This window comes from Centroberyx affinis, unplaced genomic scaffold, assembly GCF_046629955.1.
Source record: "Centroberyx affinis isolate AG114_WGS23_722 - 3 ecotype Tasmania unplaced genomic scaffold, CSIRO-AGI_Caff_v1 ptg003726l_1, whole genome shotgun sequence".
Classification (NCBI taxonomy): Eukaryota; Metazoa; Chordata; class Actinopteri; order Beryciformes; family Berycidae; genus Centroberyx; species Centroberyx affinis.
In genome coordinates, this window is record NW_027281606.1 from 61,781 (window position 1) to 80,113 (window position 18,333).

Below are 18,333 nucleotides of genomic sequence, written 5' to 3' on the forward strand. Positions count from 1 at the left end.
AAGCAAAATGTAGTAGTAGTTGCAGTAGTAGTAATAATAGTATTGGAGCGTCAATCTCCCTCCACGTCAGCGGTGGCGCCACAGTGTCCAAGCAGGCTCAGTACTTCCGCAAGTGCAGCAGCTGCTAGGCGCTTAGCTAGCTGGCTGGCTCGGGTTGGTTGAGGGTAGCGACACCAGCCATGGCTCGACTCGCTGCACTACTGCTGTTACCGGTTCTCATTGAATCGGTATTTTCCATTTCTTTCTTTTTACCGGTCAATTCAAGAAAGTGTTTACGGGAAGAGATCCACAAAGATGTTCTTGTCACGGGGGAGTATGAGATAAGCGAACAAGCAAACACCAAAACTAATCTGAAGGTGAGCACAGACCTGCAGCTAACGTTCACCAAGCAGCTAGCTAGCTGCGCGATAGCTTACTTTTTGTTAAGGCCGTAGAGGCTTCAGTCTCCGTTTGTCCCCGCTCGAGTCTATGTTTTGGGTGAGGGGGCGATTAAAAGTTTAAATCATATATGATTTGTGTTCAAGATAGTTGTAACTACCGGTAGAATGTAGCTAGTAACGGGATTGACAGCTGTTATTCTCGGGATAGCTTGCTAGCTAGCTGAACTGGGCCTAACTCGTCTTCCTGGTTTTAGTAATTAGTGTTAGCCAGTGCTTGCTAACACTACTGATTAAAGTATAGTCAAAGATGTTTGTCTTTTGTCTTAAACTTGAGTTACTTTGCCATAGACGAGCGCCCATTTCTTCGCTAATAGTGTGTATTTTATAGCATAGCATCATTGATGCGTGTTCTCTGACCTAATCTCGTCTACTGCTCACTCGGGATGTTACACGTCAGTCTTATCGTCCATTCAGATGGCAGCTACAAGCTAGCACGATTAGCACATTAGCCACTTGCATGTCAATAGGAGCCTGCACCTAACGCTATTTTATTACATGCTAATACACACTTAGTTTTCCTGCATATGTCATATACAGGTCTATCCATCAGTTAACATCACATTTTTAGTGACCGAGTACACCTTCAGAAAATAGATGTAGCGCACCTGCCGGGCTATTTAGCATGGGTCTAACAGCTGTCAAATACACACAATGATGGTTTGCATACCGATCTTTGAGGTTATTATTAGGCTTGACGTGTACTGTTTTGCATGCATTTATCACGCAGCCTGTATTGATATCATCATTTTCTTGCACTTTGCAGATCACAGATTCCTCTAGCCACACGCTTTACTCTAAGGAAGATGCAACAAAAGGGAAGTTTGCATTCACCACAGAGGACTATGACATGTTTGAGGTGTGCTTTGAGAGCAAGTCACCCATGGGTAAGTGTGTTTACCCCAAAGCAGCCAGCTCATAGGCAGAAAGTATGACTTAAAGTTCAAGACACACACTTTCATCATTCTTACATTCTTAGTACAAGGAGAAGATAATTGATCTCTCTCTCTCTCTCTCTCTCTCTCTCTCTCTCTCTCTCTCTCTCACACACACACAAAATTAATTTACACCTCCATAAATGTGCAAGCTTAAATATTTGAGTGCTTGAGTCTAGAAATACATTGGTCTAGAAATAAAATAGGCAATGATATGCAACTGTTTCTGTGATGAGTTAGTTTATTTTTGTGGTAAAAATATGAATAGATTGGTGAGAAATTGGAGGCATGCATTTTATATGAAGTAACAGATTCACAGTAGCATGCTTCATGCATTAGTTTACAAGCGCACTACAATTACAATTTACAATTTCACATTTGGCAGACACTTTCATCCAAAGCGATTTACACGTGAGATTTTCATACAACACAAGCAAGGTTCTAGTTAGGAGAGAACAACGAGAGTAAGTGCTAGAAAGCTAAGTTCTGGTCCAACAGGACATAGGTGCTACGAGGCAGTGCTATGAGGCAGTGCTATGAGGCAATGCATAGAGTGCATAGAAGCAAAAAAAAAAAAAAAAAAATTCTTTTTTTTTTTTTGGTTACCCGGGCCATTAGGTGAGAAGGTATTCGCTAAAGAGCTGGGTCTTTAGCCTTTTCTTAAGTATTGAGAGGGACTCTGCGGATCGAATGGAGTCCATAGACTGCAGCACTGCTGCAGTCTATGGATTGTCCAGAGAGCCAAAAAAAATAAAAACTTTGTGATTTAGAAAATGTTTTAAAATAATGACACCGCATTCCTGTGGTCAGAGTAACGTCTTTCCCTACTTTGTTGTGAAGAGCCATTAATTGAAATGGGACCAGCTACCCTCACACATTGGTGGAGCAGTCCTGGGGAAGTGATCGTCAAATTTTATACTTTCCATATTTATTTAACTGATATATAAACAATGTAACCAAAACATCAGATGTGTCTTTTTGTTCTTTTAAAAAAGTAATTTAGAGAGGAAAATAAGGAAATGGATCGTGATTCATATATAAAAAAATATAGATGGCCATGAAGTAAATCATTTTATACTTGCCATGTAAATGAATGTGTTGCAGCATTGTGAGAAGGCTGGGTGTTTGCAGCATAGTTTACTTAACTGAATTTACTGTTCCTGTTTATTAAATTTTATGCTAAATGTATTATTATTGTCAACCAGGAACTGGGAGGGTGCCTGACCAGCTGGTCAATCTGGACATGAAGCATGGTGTGGAGGCCAAAAACTATGAAGAGGTGAGTAGAAACCTTAAATAAATCTTAATGATTGGAAAGACCAGTTGATTTGAAGCCTGTTGCTTGCTTCTGCAGAATGAAGCTGACAGATCGAGAAGCATCTGTCTGCAGCTTGTAGACGAGATGAGTGGATACAGACAACTAGACTTGCGGCAGGGGGTTTACCCTTGATATTTACTATTAAGCATACAAATGGCAGAAAACCACAAGCTATTTTTCTCATTGCCTGTTCAAAGCATTACAAGGCGCCCAAATGTCTCAAATTTGATCCAAACCATGTGTGAAAGTTTGGTCTATTGTTAGCCCTTCTTTTAGAGGGTTGTCTTGGACTCTGAAAAGATGCTGATTGACCTACTTGGGTAGATGTGCTAGTACACCCCTAGACAGAATAACAGTCTGTTTTAGGGCTTAATCCCCTTGTTCCAAATAGAGAGGTAAAGTTGGGAATACTGCAAGCTCTCTAGATTGTCTGATGTTTGGATGTATTTTCATTTTGATGTAATTGTTCGATACTTGAGTACGTCACAAGGTTCGACTTCCTGAATTAACTGTTCTGAACGAATAGTCACTGATTGATATCAGTAGATATGAGGTTGGTGATGAACGGGTAATTGCATTGCTCAATTCAGATTTCTACAACCCTCGGGCTGAACAAACCCTTTCATCATCAATTGGATAAACTCAAAAATGCATGGCCATCAAGCTAAAAATGACACTGTTTTTGTTAGTTCCTGAAAAGTATGCATACATACATAATTAATCTTTTTGTTGTTGTTGAAATTGTGCTACTACTTACCCATAAAAGACATATTCTGAAGGTAAAAATATATCAATTTTTGTCCATGCAGAAACTTTTAAACGTAAGAAATTTTTATCTCATCGTTATTGGCTGCGCATTATTAAGTCGGTAATCAGTATTGGCTCAAATATCCCAATAGAAGCATCTCTATCTAAAATGAATTGTAATGAAAGCAAATAAGCTAAATGGATGAATAAATCCACATACGTCTTGCAGATGCTTGTATTGCTTTATTGACATCTTGTCAAACCTCAAAGCTGCAGCTCAGTTTTAGGGCAGTCCTTCTATGAACTAGAATAGTTTTGTCTTTGGTTCTGTGGCTGCCTCAGTCTCCCTGAGGGAAGGCGATACTAAGTACAGAAGTGCTAAAGCCCTATGAGCTGAGAATCACCCCCCTCCCACGCATCCGTGCGCACGCTCACACTGCAGTGCACGAACATGGTGATCTATTTTACCGAGTGTGTGGGCAGGGAGAGCTCAGAAAGTGACAGTGGGCATGCCTGCGTCTCTGGGTGGGTGGAGTTGATTGTACACTTGTACGCACGTACGTCTGTGCATGAGGGTGTGTTATTGTGATTTGCGAACACACGTAAACGCACTCCAGTGGCAAGATGAGATTTGTTAAATGTGCTGGCAAGTGTCCCTGCCTATTGCACAATGTTTGAACAGCATGTCAGAATAACTTGGCAGAGACAAGCACCAATAATAACTATTGTCTCCTCATTCTCTACTTATTTGACCTCGTTGGCATGTGTTTGCTCATGAGGAACGCAGCGTATTGCATGCTGCATCCCAGACAGATTCCATTTAATTACGTGCTTTCCTACTAAAAGAAATGTCGATGTAGCATCTGCTGCATGTCTGGTGCTGCTGCACAATTAAAGAGCGACACTTGCTGGACAAAGTGTATAATAACACCCCATAAGGTTCAAAATGAGTTCTTGTTTTTATGGATATTCTTTTAATATTTCCATCCTTTTCTCTAGCTGCATCAAACAAAATGAAGCTGAAGCCAATGACTACTCGGGCATCACATGTTGGTTGTTTTTTTATTAGCATCTATTATGTCCCGTCAGATTGCCAAGGTGGAGAAGCTGAAGCCTCTTGAGGTTGAGCTGAGGCGACTGGAGGACTTATCAGAGTCCATCGTCAATGACTTTGCTTACATGAAGAAGAGAGAGGAGGAGATGCGGGACACTAATGGTAAGAAAACTGTGTAATTATTCAAATGCAGAAACGGCACATAAATGTCCTCTAGGGAATGGACAACAGCTTGATCCATAATCTGTTATTCTCTTTTTGAGGAAACACACTTTGTTACTGTGTTTTCTTAGGAACTGTTAAGAAGTTTGCTTTTTTCAGCTAGTCTCTGTGACCAATAATATAACAACCTATCCCGTTCTTTCCCCCGCAGAGTCCACCAACACGCGTGTGCTGTACTTCAGCATCTTCTCCATGTGTTGTCTCATTGGCCTGGCTACCTGGCAGGTCTTCTACTTACGGCGCTTCTTCAAGGCAAAGAAGCTGATCGAGTAGGGCGGCCCCCAGCTCCTTACCTCAGGGGAAGCTGCCTGCCAGTCAGCCAACACATCCCAACATCCACCCTCCTTGGACTAGCTTCAGCAAACAACAGCAAGCGGGGTTGAGGGGCTCAAACTCTAGTTTTCTGGGCTGTGAGAGAAAGAGTACCAAGGTTGTCCTCTGAAACATGATACACCTGCTTATTTAGTGGTTTGAAACATGAAAAGCGCTGTAGGGAGAAATGCACTGTGAGACCTGGGAGGCATATCTCACCGCATAAGTGAGATATGTCCATTTCCGGGGTACTTCACGTTTCTGTCTGCACTGTTTTGAATGTTGCAGCTTACTGAATAAGAACTTGCTTCAGTCAATTGAACAGTTATGTTTGGTTTTGAGCTCAGTTTGAATGGATGTGCCATGAGAGAATGTCTTTTGCCCTTCTGTTGATGTACAAATTCTTTGCCATGCCAAGTAAACTAGATCCTTGGTGCCCTTTTATCAAGTGAAGGCTTATTTGAATAGTAAGGTGGATTGTTGTTACTTTGAAGAGAAAATTGGCAACCACTGAACTTCTGTGTTATGTCACTTAATTTGCATACATGTTTGGTAGCTCAATTTGACCGTGTCTTTAGTTTGTTTTCATATTGTAAATGCTACTTAGTTGCTTCTACAGGTATTTGGGGGGGTTTGTAAGTTATCAGGGAGAGAAATATCCTCTTAGTTATAAATTAGGTCACTTCTATCAACTCTTGCACGTTCTAATTTTGTTTTTAAAAAAAAAGATTAACAAATTTACTGTCTCAAATACCTTTGCATCACCAACTGAACTGGCCAGAAACCAAAAACCTTGTTTAAACTTAGGATTCATGGGTATGGAAAGAATTTACAGCATCATATGTGTGGCTATGAGTTATTTCCATGTGAGCCGTTTTCTATGATACAATTCAGGCTGATAAGTGAATATAATCCTGCCAGTCTCCCTTGCCAGATTGCAGTGGATAGAGGTTTTGAAGGGAAATGTAAAGTATCCCAACTTTTTCTAGGATGTGTTCCATCAAGTCGTACGCCTCTTTTCTGTATACACTGGCAGGTGATGTTTTCTTACTGGTCATCGATATCAGTTCCCAATTACAATACTTACAGATCCATCCAGTGTGTTTTTTTTTCTTTGAAATTAATTATAAGGCTTGGGTTACATGAGAACGTGGGTGGTTGCAGATATTCCAGCTTGTTTTTGACAGGGTTTAATTAAGGCATCTGTCATGGGTACATTTTTAACAGTGAACATGCGCGTTGTGCGCAATCAATGATTTTTATGTTGATTGATAAATTTTGTAAAGGTTTGTGTTGGGCTTTTATTCAATAAAATATTGGATGGATTTACATTAGTGATGGTGCAAGATATATATTTCCCCCCTGGGACTGCTAATGCTAATAATGTATGCACTGAAAGACAGTGACAACATTTGGAAAGCAGTAACACTGGTGAAAGGGACACAAACAGTATGTATACCAGAGTAATGGTATTATTTATAGTATGGAGAATATTGTCATACATGTTGCCGATGTACAAGATAATTAAAGGACATGTACAGTTTTGCTTCATGAGGCATCCATCACCAAAGATAATTTCTCTGCAGACGTCAAAATCTTGACAGAGGATGAAGTTCCAGTCCTCAGCTCTGATTGGCTGAGTCGCGTTTCGAAGACGTCGTAAAACCCTGACGCACATCTGCCACTTGACGTCGTGGTTTACAGTCACAGCTAAGAGGGTTATAGGCACTCACACAACGCCTCTTTACTGTGCTAAAACAGTAAAACACAGTCTCTTCTGGCTACTTGCCTCAATGAGGAGGCATGTTGAGTAATATCTAATACATCCATGAGTAATATACAGCAAAATACATGCAATACTAATGGAGGAGGTGGTCCTCCAATCAGGTGTGGGCCCAGTCATACTGACCCGGAAACTCTCCTGATGTACTTCCGCGTCAAAAACACTGGCATTGCAACTGTATTGAAATTTTCACCCAGAGAGTAAGTCATCTAGGTAAGAATAATGCCGGGGGCAGATAAAGAAACTGACCTCACGGAGAGAATTGAAGCCTTTCTATCCGACCTGAAGCGCGGCGGCAGCGGGACAGGACCGCTGCGAGGCTCGGCCGAAACTGCCCGAGAAACGACAGCCTTGCTCCGCAGAATAACAGCGCAGGCACGATGGGGCAGCGCAGGTTGGTAACGTCAACTTTGTTGCTTGTTAACCGTTGAACTCAAACACCATAGCATAACAAGGGGTTCGTGTGAAAGCTGTCGTTGGCGTTGTCTAAGTGGTGATTTCTCAAATCTGCTGTAGCTGCTTAACGTTTAACAGTCAAGTGACAGCTCAAGTGACAGCTGTCAAAATGTGTGTAATGGTGACTGTGTAGCTATAGGGTAACATTTCTTTAATAAAGCTGTGAGATGGAGATGTTTTTGTAATATAGCCTTGGTAAAACTACTAGCTAAGTGAGAGTAGGAGGACCGTGACGCTGTGGACCGTACCACTGAGCATTTTTTACATTATGGACAATTTAAAAGACGTATGAACGGGTTGTAGCCGTTTGGGTCCCACAATTTTTTAAAGTGAAAGTTCAAAAGACGTCTACTTCTTAGCTTAGTACATATGGACTTATCTAATGCATATATTTGGTAATTACAGCTGTTTATGCATCGTTTAAATATTCACTTTCTGGTCTAAAACGGGACTATACCTAGCCAAAAAGATCCTGGGCTATATGAGAAAGAAAGCATAGATACGACGTTGAAATCACGTCTAGTGCTCAGTAGGTATTTTCTATATGAGACAGCTCAGTCAGTCACAGGTCACTTTGTCACCAGCCTAAGTATTAGATCTTCTGTATTAATGTCCCTAAAACATCTTCTGTTTCAGGCGATCTGATGGAAATCATCCGTAAGGAGGGCAGGAGGATGGCTGCAGCCCAGCCCTCAGAGACCACTGTCGGTAATATGATCAGACGGGTGCTGAAGATCATCAGAGAGGAATATGCCAGGTGAGGCCTGAGGGACTGGACAGGTAGACTGTTGTTTTCTCCAAGCACTGCACTGTTAAGGTTACAGATCCAGGTCGTTGACACCCCTTTCACACACACATGACCCAGGAATATTATGGTATGCTGATCTGGATCCATCCTGTGTACGAGGCAGTTCACGCTGAGCCTCATACATGGGGAAAGTCCAGATGTGTTTGGATTCTGTGGTCAACATGATGGTGATGCTGCAGATATTGAGCGATAAGGGGTTCATCTCTGAACTTTCATACCAAGTGGAGCAGAGTTTGACCCGGCTGTCAGGGTCATTTTGTGTCAACTTTTTGGGGGTCGACCCTTTCACACTGAAAGGTTAGTAACCCGATGTGAAAGGGGTATCATAGAAATTAGAGTGTGGGAACATACAGTAGAAGGTCTACTGGCTAAACACCTCCTCTCTGTACTCTATCCTGGATGTACTCCTTCCAAATTGCACAACGTCTATGAAAATGACTTGAGGGTTTGTGCTCCAACGGCTCGGCTTTGCAAAATACCTCTTTCCATTTTTTTGTATCCCCCTTGTCTTCTGCAGGTCCCGAGGCAGCAGTGAAGAGACGGACCAACAGGAATCTCTCCACAAGCTGCTGACCTCAGGAGGACTCAGTGAGGAGAACTTCAGACTACATTTTGCCCCCCTCAAAGCCAACGTCATAGAGGCTATCAATGAGTTACTGACAGAGCTGGGTAAGATACTTTAATCTGCAGTTAATTTGTTCATCAGCAGGTATTAGACATTCACCAAATAAGCTTGATTGAGTTGCTAAAGTTTAATAAAGCTTAAATTACGGACATTTTAAAGAATGAGATGGGAGAATGTCGATGCTTCGCTGTATAATGTGGTGTTATACTTATATTCATTAACTTGACCTTCTCTCCCCAGCAACCCCCCAGAAAGCCTCACCTTCCCTCCTATTTCTTACCCTACCTTTTTTACCCTGCCCTCCAATCCTCCCCCCCACCCCCCAAATTTATCCCCTTGTGCCACTTTGCCTTTTATGTTCTTGTCTGTGTTTGTGTCTTGTATGTTTGTTTTTTAAATGCTGCCATTTTGGCCGGGTCTTGCTTGAAAAAGAGATCATTGATCTCAAGTGACTACCTGGTAAAATAAAGGTTATATAAATAAATAAAATAATAATCTGGTAAAGGATTTGATTGATAGGTCTGTTTGTACCAGTATCTTTGCGTCTCCTTGTTGCTGAGTTTGAATTGTATATTAGCACAGATGAAACAAAAGCAGTTGTACAAACAGCTCATGCTAGAGGAATAAAGAAACCTAACAGGCATTTTGCTGGCTTCTCTACTCAAAACAAAGACTTATTGTTTTGCTGCTGGTTCAATTTACGTTCTCTATATTTTCTTCTTACCGTATCCCAGAGGGAACAACAGACAACATCGCTATGCAGGCGCTGGAGCACATCCACTCCAACGAGGTCATCATGACTGTTGGCCGCTCACGCACCGTCGAGGCCTTCCTCAAAGACGCCGCACGCAAACGCAAGTTCCATGTCATTGTGGCGGAGTGCGCCCCCTTCTGCCAGGTAGCTGGAATAACCTCCTGTTGAACACATTAAAATTACAAGATAACAACACCGATTTACAGTGTGTTTATGTAACGAGAAAAACAAGGAAATGAGCTGGTCACAGCCTCAGTTAGTTTAATGCCGTTTTCTGTGTGTTACTGGGACGATCTGAGATTACTGTTTTTATTCTTATCTGACCTTTGTTCACCTCTCTCCAGGGACATGAAATGGCAACCAGTCTCTCAAAAGCTGGCATTGAAACAACCGTGATTGCAGACGCTGCCATATTTGCAGTGATGTCTCGTGTTAATAAGGTACATGTCACTTTACAGCTGGCTTTCCCAATGCTTTCCCCACCTGAGGTTCAGCACTCCCTTGGTACTGAAATGAGGTCCCTTGAACAATTCCTAATTAATAATTGCATTTTTTACTATTTGTATTTTTGTTTTGTTTTTTCTCTCCTTGTTAATTTATATTTTCTTTCCTGTATGTTCTCTATGTTTTGCAGATGTGGGTTTTGGGGTGGGATGGGGGCCTGTGGCTAGGTTGGGAGGGTAATCGGGTTAGGGGTGTACAAGAAGAACATATTTGATTCAAGCTTTATTTGTATAGTCCTTAATCACAGTTTCAGTCTCAAAGGGCTTCACAACGGCCACATTATGAAACAATAAATGAAAACAAACAGAAACCACTGTGAAAGCCACGTGGCTTTTTGGTCAATGACCGGCATTGGAGAGCAGCTTGATTTCTCTCACTTTTTTTTTTCCTATAGGCCTGCTCCCAATAATATTATAATGTCCCCACACATATCTTTCATGTGTTTTGAAAGGTTTGGGGTCACAGGAATAGTCTTACCTTCCTACAGGGTCACTGCCTGGGGAAAAAAGGTCCAGTGCATTACAGCATTAAGACTTTAAAATAGTGATGTTCCTGTCAGAGCCTCTTGGTAAAGCTTGTATGTTGATCTGTCCTCAGGTCATCATTGGTACACAGACCGTTCTGGCGAATGGCGGGCTGAGGGCCGTCAATGGAACACACACTCTGGCACTCGCGGCCAAACACCACTCCACACCGCTCATCGTGTGCGCTCCCATGTTCAAGCTTTCGCCTCAGGTAAAAAAACAAAACAAAATATCGACCACAACAAGACGCTCCAGTCTGCCAGAACCGTATCACGTCATTTTCACTGACAACAAATGATGATGTATTTTTGTGTCCTTAGTTCCCAAATGAAGAGGATACTTTCCATAAGTTTGTCTCTCCGCATGAGGTGCTCCCATTCACTGAAGGTAACACACATTCCTAACCTGCGTGTAAATGGGCCAGCCTACCAACATGCAGCAATAAGTGGAAATGTTCATTATCTATGAACCCAAGTGTAAACGGTGTGCAATGTAGTGTACAACCTGTGGGAAAAAAACATTGGTAGCTAGTTCATTTGTAGTACTTAAACAACATCAATGGTTGTTCAAATTCTCTTAAGTAAATCATCATCTTTGTAAAGCCAGTGCTTTTACCTCAAGGATCCTGCAGTCCTGTGATGTCATTGAATTACATTGGATAGATGACTGATTTTTGTGCCCTCTTTCTTTTATGTGTTTTAATTCTCTGTTTGTTTTTAACTTGCCATGTTTGGAAAAGTGCTATATAAATAAAGTCTTACTTACTATTTTTATGAACAATTATATTCCTATAATTAATTTTGTACCTCTGTGAAACATCTAGATTTAATTTAAATGCTTAATATAGCTATAGATATATTACTGTCCACAACAGTATTTTTCAGTCATTTTAGGCAATGCAATTCAATGGTGTTACAGGATTGCATTTTTCTACGTCTTTTGAACTTCAACTCTTGAAGGCAACTGTAAAAAATCCTGAGAACTTTTACAATAAATATCTAGTCTATTTTGGTGGAATTCACCCTTAACCGCTTGTCTTCTAGGTGAGATCCTCTCTAAGGTGAATGTGCACTGTCCGGTGTTTGACTACGTCCCGCCTGAGCTCATCACACTTTTCATCTCTAATATCGGAGGACACGCGCCTTCGTACATCTACCGCCTGATGAGCGAACTGTACCACCCCGAAGACCACGAGCTGTAATCAGTGTATATAACAAATAAATTGAAAAATAGTTAATGCAATTTTGTTTTGTGTGTGTGTGTTTTTTTGAGGTAGGCTATGTAGTATTGGCAACTTTTGACATTTGAACATTTCAAGTGATTTCAGAAACTGATGATAACAACAATCTCCATTACTCATAGTTTAATAGTTAATCGTTTAATGATGGATATATGAGCTGCCCTTTTCATTATGTTCATACTGTAGATTCACTTTGCGCCAGTGGAGGCTTGCTGGTGAAACAGGCGCCCACTAACGGATTTCTGCGGGAAATGTTCCTGAAAAGCTTTGTAATACCCCCAGATTTCCTGTAGGAGGCAGTCGCGAGTATGCCATGTTTATATTGTTTCATTGCAGTATTGCAAAGTAATCAAAGTGAAGTAATTGTAAAGAAATCTTGTTATATTAATGGAGGTTGTTCTACAGGTGGATCAAGGTCGGTTGCTGGTACTCCAGTTTTCACCTTGTATTCTGTGTCACCTGTTACTGAGATTACAGAAGACGTTATTCTACACACCGTTTCGAATATATAGGTTTCTCATAGGAATGAGTAGATTAAAGCAGTGAACAAGCTGGTATGGCACTTAAAAATGTAATGGTGGCCAAAGTTTTGTCACAATTGTTTATTTGACAGTCTAAGTTTGGCCTCCAGTGTTTACTTTCACCAAAGGCTGAGAATAAATATAACAGTATTTGTTAATACATGACAATATAGTCATTGTAAACAGACAGTATGAAAAAATGCATCGGTAGAAGCAGCATAAAGACTGGGTCCCGCTGTATTACTCAGGCTGCACTACAGCGTCTATTCACAGGCGCGATCCCACTACTGAGCGGCACGGGGGCTTTGACCTGCTCCGTTTCCGACCTGGGCCGGTGCACCCCTCCTTAGACGACCTGGTGGTCCCGGGCTCCCCCAGGAGCACCATATCGATACCGAGCTTAGTGCGGACACCCGATCGGCATAGTCCGCTGCAGCTCAGAACTCCTGAGCTCAAACGATCCGCCAGCCTCAGCCTCCCGGTAGCTTGGATTACAGGCGCGCGCCACCGCACCCGGCGAAGAAGATACTTGCTCATCGGGCTTTTAGCTTTTAAAAACGTGACGTCATCAGGTATAGCTCTTCAGTGACATCTCGCGGCGAAGAAGAAAACTGCAGTTGCTGAATTGAGTGCTGCTCAGCATTTCGTTTTCCAAAGGCCACTCATGATAAAACCTCAACAGATCTGTTTTTAGTCGACTGTAAATGTGTCGATTTGTTTCTCTTCCTGCTTGAACTGTTTGCCTGTATCAAAGACCATACTCTCTGCCGTATAGTAAGGCTACACATAGGCCTATGGGCGCAAATTCAATAGGATGTTTACCTTAATAATTCAATAACTGTATAAATCTTCCTCACAAAACGGAGGCTGGTTAACCAGCTATTCAGCCTATACTTAAAGAGTCTATTTCTTCCCAGTATGTGAAGCACATTTGTAAATTAACCAGAATAAACTACAGAGGGACGATTTCAAGTAGCCTAACATTTTTTTCTTACAATGTTACAAACAGCACTTTTTCTGGAACCAAATTCTATCAAGATATAGAAATTACCTCATGTTATCAAAGCTCAATATCTATAATGGGAATTTTTTTTATATTTGGGCAAAAAAAAACAAAAAACAGACAGTACATCTTCTTGGACTCTGGGAAGAAGCAACACTCAACCAGTTTGTATGTTGACGCTGCTGAGAACACAGAGAGTCAAGTTAGGAACACAGTTGCCTGTAGTTTCTCCAAATGGATGTAATATGTTTCGCAAGGGAAAGTGCTGAAAACTGTGCTTGCAGGTTTGATATTGTAGGCTATTTTTTCCTGGGTAAATTATGTATTTGCATTTTATTGAGAAAAAAAAAAAAGAAAGAAAGAAAAGTGCCTCTGCTTAGATATCTGGAGCTTAAAGTAAGAGATGATTCAGTTGGACTGAGTTTATGACAAGGCTCCCATCAGATCAGTCTGCTGTACTGTCCTGGTGACGTCACGTTTTCAAAAGATAACAGCCCGATTAGCGTGTTTCTCTTTCGCCGGGTGCGGTGGCGCGCGCCTGTAATCCAAGCTACCGGGAGGCTGAGGCTGGCGGATCGTTTGAGCTCAGGAGTTCTGAGCTGCAGCGGACTATGCCGATCGGGTGTCCGCACTAAGCTCGGTATCGATATGGTGCTCCAGGGGGAGCCCGGGACCACCAGGTCGTCTAAGGAGGGGTGCACCGGCCCAGGTCGGAAACGGAGCAGGTCAAAGCCCCCGTGCCGCTCAGTAGTGGGATCGCGCCTGTGAATAGACGCTGTAGTGCAGCCTGAGTAATACAGCGGGACCCAGTCTTTATGCTGCTTCTACTGATACATCTTTTCATTCTGTCTGTTGATATTTACCTCATACCTTTATTTTTTACATGTCATAACAGCTTGATCAGAGCTTGTTTATCTGCTCTTTCCCAGCAGAGAAACCTTCCTAACAGAGTCTGTCTTGCTTGTCCTACACCGCCTCCACTCGGAGTAGAGGAGTAATAACCACAACTCAGACTGATTACTTCTCCAGCTGCCTGCAGGTGGCGCTGCTTCAAAACTACTGATGAAATAATATTTATGTCTTCCCTTTTCTGCAGGACTTCTCCCAGCTGTAAGTTTGGGGATAAATGAGCTCCCAGATGAACCAAACCAGACTGTCCCTTCACTGATAGTTGTGTCTCCACTGGTACGACTGTGGTCGTATTTTTTGTTAGATGTGTGTGTGTCTGTATTATGGAAATAGGTGTGTGCGAGGACAAGGAGGTGATTGGTGGTACAGCTTCCAGCTCCGGCAGGTGATTGGCTGCTTCAAGAGGAAGTCTGCTATATAAAGAGTCAAGATGGCATTGTCGCTATGCAGGGGCATCTCCCATCTCCCTCCTCTCCCAACCGGCCCCACTTCTGACCCTGATATTGTCTGATCATGGTTTTGTTCTCTTCTTTTGGAGTTAATAGGGGTGGGCTGCCAGTTCCTGCTTTTCTCATGTTTATGTTAGTTAGGGAGGTAGGCCTAAGTTGTTGTCATTTGGTTTCTTTGTTTTCGTGAAGTTACATTGGTTCCTTCCCAGTTAGAATTGTTTTGTTTCTTATGTTGGCCTTTGTCCACCCTGAAGTCAAATCTAGCTCTATCTACATTATTTAATCTTGTAGCCTAAATAAACCCACTTTCTTTATATTGAGCTATTTGTCTTTGTGGCTGCTTGGGACTTGGGGAAGATGGGGCTTATTCATGTTGTGTCTTAGACACGCCTAGACTGGGCATAACACACCACCCAGACCAGATGTTTCAGAACCAGAGTTTAGTCAAGTTGAGATCTGCTGACTGAGCTGTTTTCATCACCAACAAAATATTCATTCACCTCTTCTGCTCTAATAGTGTGGTCAGAGCAGCTGCCATATAGATAGACCGCCATCAAAAAGGTGACTGACATTTACCTTTCTCTCTCAGGAGTTAAACAGACCTAAATCAGGCCAGGAAAATGTTTCCCACCTCTCTGTACTCTTTGTTTGCCTCCTGTATGCAGGCTTTCCTTTATTTTGTCAGTTGCGTGCGGTTTGGTATAATATATTAAAACACTCCTAAGGTAATGTTTTTGGAATGTATTGAAAATATTTGTTGTTGTTTTTTTTGGTTATTTGGCATTTCCACTGTCAGTTGATGGGCAAAATCATCGCAGGCACATTCTGAATGTTTATAGCTGATAAATGAATGATCAAGTGCAGAAATCAGCGTGTTTCATGTTTGTGTTTCTGTTTTGACTTTGACTTGTGAAGAACTTTCAAATCTCAGGTTTGAAAAGTGCAATATAAATAAAGATTTACTTACTTACAAGTTCTTGGCTGTGTGGTTGAGCTTTTGTTATGTATTCTCAACAGCAGCATATAGCAAAGAAAAGGGAAAGGGTGAAGAAAACCAAAGGGGGCGAGATGTTTAAGAAATGGTTTTAAATGCGTTAAATATGAAGCATGTTTACTATTTTATGGCAGATACTGGCAAATACTTACCTACTTCTCTGATCTACTGTAATTGATAATCTGTGTTCAGAGCTAGTGTGAGACAGAGAATAGATAGATAGATAGATAGATAGACAGATAGATAGATAGATAGATAGATAGCACTTTCTTCATAAAAATAGAATTACAGTTATGTTCAAATTAGACATCAGTATTAATATGTTTGTGCATAGTTTATTCTGTTTAATTTTCAAATTCCCTCTACTGAAGAAATTGACTATTTGAAAGTTAAGAGAATGCAGCATTTGAGGCTTTATGAGGTTTTATCATGAGTGGCCTTTGGAAAATTGTTCAACTGCTGAAGAGTGCCTCCTGATGACGTCACGATTTTAAAAGCCTACAGCCCGATGAGCGTGTCGCTTTCTCGCCGGGTGCGGTGGCGCGCGCCTGTAATCCAAGCTACCGGGAGGCTGAGGCTGGCGGATCGTTTGAGCTCAGGAGTTCTGAGCTGCAGCGGACTATGCCGATCGGGTGTCCGCACTAAGCTCGGTATCGATATGGTGCTCCTGGGGGAGCCCGGGACCACCAGGTCGTCTAAGGAGGGGTGCACCGGTCCAGGTCGGAAACGGAGCAGGTCAAAGCCCCCGTGCCGCTCAGTAGTGGGATCGCGCCTGTGAATAGACGCTGTAGTGCAGCCTGAGTAATACAGCGGGACCCAGTCTTTATGCTGCTTCTACCGGTACATCTTTTCATTCTGTCTGTTTACATTCACTTCATTTTTACGTGTCGTAACAGCTTGATCAGAGCTTGTTTATCTGCTCTTTCCCATGAGAAACCTTCCTAACAGAGTCTGTCTTGCTTGTCCTACACCGCCTCCACTCGGAGTAGAGGAGTAATAACCACAACTCAGACTGATTACTTCTGCAGCTGCCTGCAGGTGGCGCTGCTTCAACACTACTGATGAAATAATATTTATGTCTTCCCTTTTCTGCAGGACTTCTCCCAGCTGTAAATTTGGGGATAAATGAGCTCCCAGATGAACCAAACCAGACTGTCCCTTCACTGATAGTAGTTTCTCCACTGTTACGACTGTGGTCGTATTTTTTGTTAGATGTGTGTATCTGTATTATGGAAATAGGTGTGCGCGAGGACAAGGAGGTGATTGGTGGATCAGCTTCCAGCTCCGGTGGCGCTGCTTCAGAACTACGAATGAACTAATTTATGTCTAACATGTAAAGATCTCTTTCTGTTGAGCTACACATGTCCACATCACTTCTGCATAATACTTTATTTGTGGTTATAGTTTCATTCTATATTTCCTGTAGGAGGCAGTCGTGAGCATGCCATGTTTATATTGTTTTACTGCAGTATTGCAAAGTAATCAAAGGAAAGTAATTGTAAAGTAGCTACAATAAAGTAAAGTAAAACAAAGTCATGTGAGCCATTACTCTACACATCAGGTTAAATTTAGCGTTACGATTTTAGAAACTAGATGGCACCCAGTAGAGCACATACCTCTGCCAACACTATGCAATGGTGCAGTTTCACATGCTGGATTTTCACCAAATTATCCCCCGACCAGCATACTCCAGCGTCAACCTTCCAGTAACGTGGATTACAGGCGCGCGCCACCACATCCGGCGAGAGAGAGAGAGAGACACACTCATAGGACTTTTGACTTTTAAAAACGTGACGTCATTGGGAAGTGAGCTTCGGTGACATATAATGGTGAAGAGGAAAGTTGCAGCTGTAAAGGCCACTCCTGATAAAGCCTCATAATGTTCTTAAGGTGACTGTAAATGCAAATTTTAAATGTATTTCTCGTGAAATTCCTGTTTTAACTGTTCACTTGATCACTGATCATTGCTAAATTAGCCTACTAAATTCAGCAGGCTGCTGACTCAATCATGTATTAACTTTGCAAGACCTTTCTCACAAAAGAGAAGCTGGTTATTAGTTATCATTAGCCCACAGTAATTATTCTTAAGGGTCCAATTCTTCCTGGTACATATAGCATTGTAAAGAACTCTCAAACTCAAATTTCCCCATGGAGATCAATAACTTTTAATTTCATTTACAAATCTGTAAATTAGCCAGAATAAACTATTGACATTCTATATAAATAATAACTTTTGCACTGTAATATACCTGCAATTTTCATTTATGAAAGTGTTTGCATTTAGAAACGTGTCTTGTGCCTGTTTCTTGGTGCTGTTGATGATTGGTATCCTCCAGGGCAGAACAAAAGCTCCAGCACACACCTCGCAACTATCCTGATTTATGTACGTGGTCATTCAACTATCAGATAAAAAACAAATCGAAACACAACAATCGTGATCCGTCTGTGATGAACACACTCATAAACTGACTGAGACTGGAACCAAACATGAGATAAATGTATTTTCCAACACATTCCAAAAACTCGATGCTGAGTGTTTTAATTTACCCACAGCATTAGTAAAAACTGACTGTTCAACTTGAAAAACACATTTGAATGCTGCTGAAGTGACACTCAACCAGTTTGTGTGTTGGAACTGCTGTAAACATACAGAGTCAAGGTAGGAAAACAGACTTCAAGGTTTTAATAAACTACAGGCAACTGACTAAATAAAGGAAAGCCTGCATACATGAGGGAAA

The 18,333-nt window shown here is 41.7% G+C and overlaps 2 protein-coding genes across 3 annotated transcripts; both read left to right on the forward strand.

Annotated features, from left to right (window-relative positions):
* Window positions 1-150: 150 nt before the first annotated feature.
* LOC139662187 (transmembrane emp24 domain-containing protein 10) lies at window positions 151-6,359 on the forward strand. 2 transcript variants are annotated; one of them, XM_071540818.1, is made up of 5 exons: window positions 151-356; window positions 1,204-1,328; window positions 2,588-2,651; window positions 4,527-4,653; window positions 4,865-6,359. In XM_071540818.1, exons 1-5 carry the CDS (start codon window positions 180-182, stop codon window positions 4,984-4,986), a joined length of 615 nt encoding a protein of 204 aa, XP_071396919.1. In that variant the 5' UTR covers window positions 151-179; the 3' UTR covers window positions 4,987-6,359. The 2 variants fall into 2 exon arrangements, with proteins under 2 accessions (XP_071396919.1, XP_071396918.1); XM_071540817.1 differs by having other exon boundaries at window positions 1,204-1,324; window positions 2,578-2,651.
* Window positions 6,360-6,969: 610 nt separating this feature from the next.
* Window positions 6,970-11,713, forward strand: eif2b2 (eukaryotic translation initiation factor 2B, subunit 2 beta). Its single transcript, XM_071540822.1, has 8 exons — window positions 6,970-7,202; window positions 7,901-8,021; window positions 8,590-8,741; window positions 9,432-9,595; window positions 9,796-9,891; window positions 10,553-10,690; window positions 10,800-10,866; window positions 11,523-11,713. Exons 1-8 carry the CDS (start codon window positions 7,031-7,033, stop codon window positions 11,678-11,680), a joined length of 1,068 nt encoding a protein of 355 aa, XP_071396923.1. The 5' UTR covers window positions 6,970-7,030; the 3' UTR covers window positions 11,681-11,713.
* The last annotated feature ends 6,620 nt before the right edge of the window (window positions 11,714-18,333 follow it).

Bases quoted from the DNA above. Each gene is read 5' to 3' on its own strand.
- LOC139662187 (XM_071540817.1), top strand. From the start codon at position 180: ATGGCTCGACTCGCTGCACTACTGCTGTTACCGGTTCTCATTGAATCG. The intron at 1,325-2,577 runs GTAAGTGTGTTT...ATTGTCAACCAG, and splicing joins TGAGAGCAAGTCACCCATGG to GAACTGGGAGGGTGCCTGAC. The intron at 2,652-4,526 runs GTGAGTAGAAAC...ATGTCCCGTCAG, and splicing joins AGGCCAAAAACTATGAAGAG to ATTGCCAAGGTGGAGAAGCT.
- eif2b2 (XM_071540822.1), top strand. From the start codon at position 7,031: ATGCCGGGGGCAGATAAAGAAACTGACCTCACGGAGAGAATTGAAGCC. The intron at 8,742-9,431 runs GTAAGATACTTT...ACCGTATCCCAG, and splicing joins TGAGTTACTGACAGAGCTGG to AGGGAACAACAGACAACATC. The intron at 9,596-9,795 runs GTAGCTGGAATA...ACCTCTCTCCAG, and splicing joins AGTGCGCCCCCTTCTGCCAG to GGACATGAAATGGCAACCAG.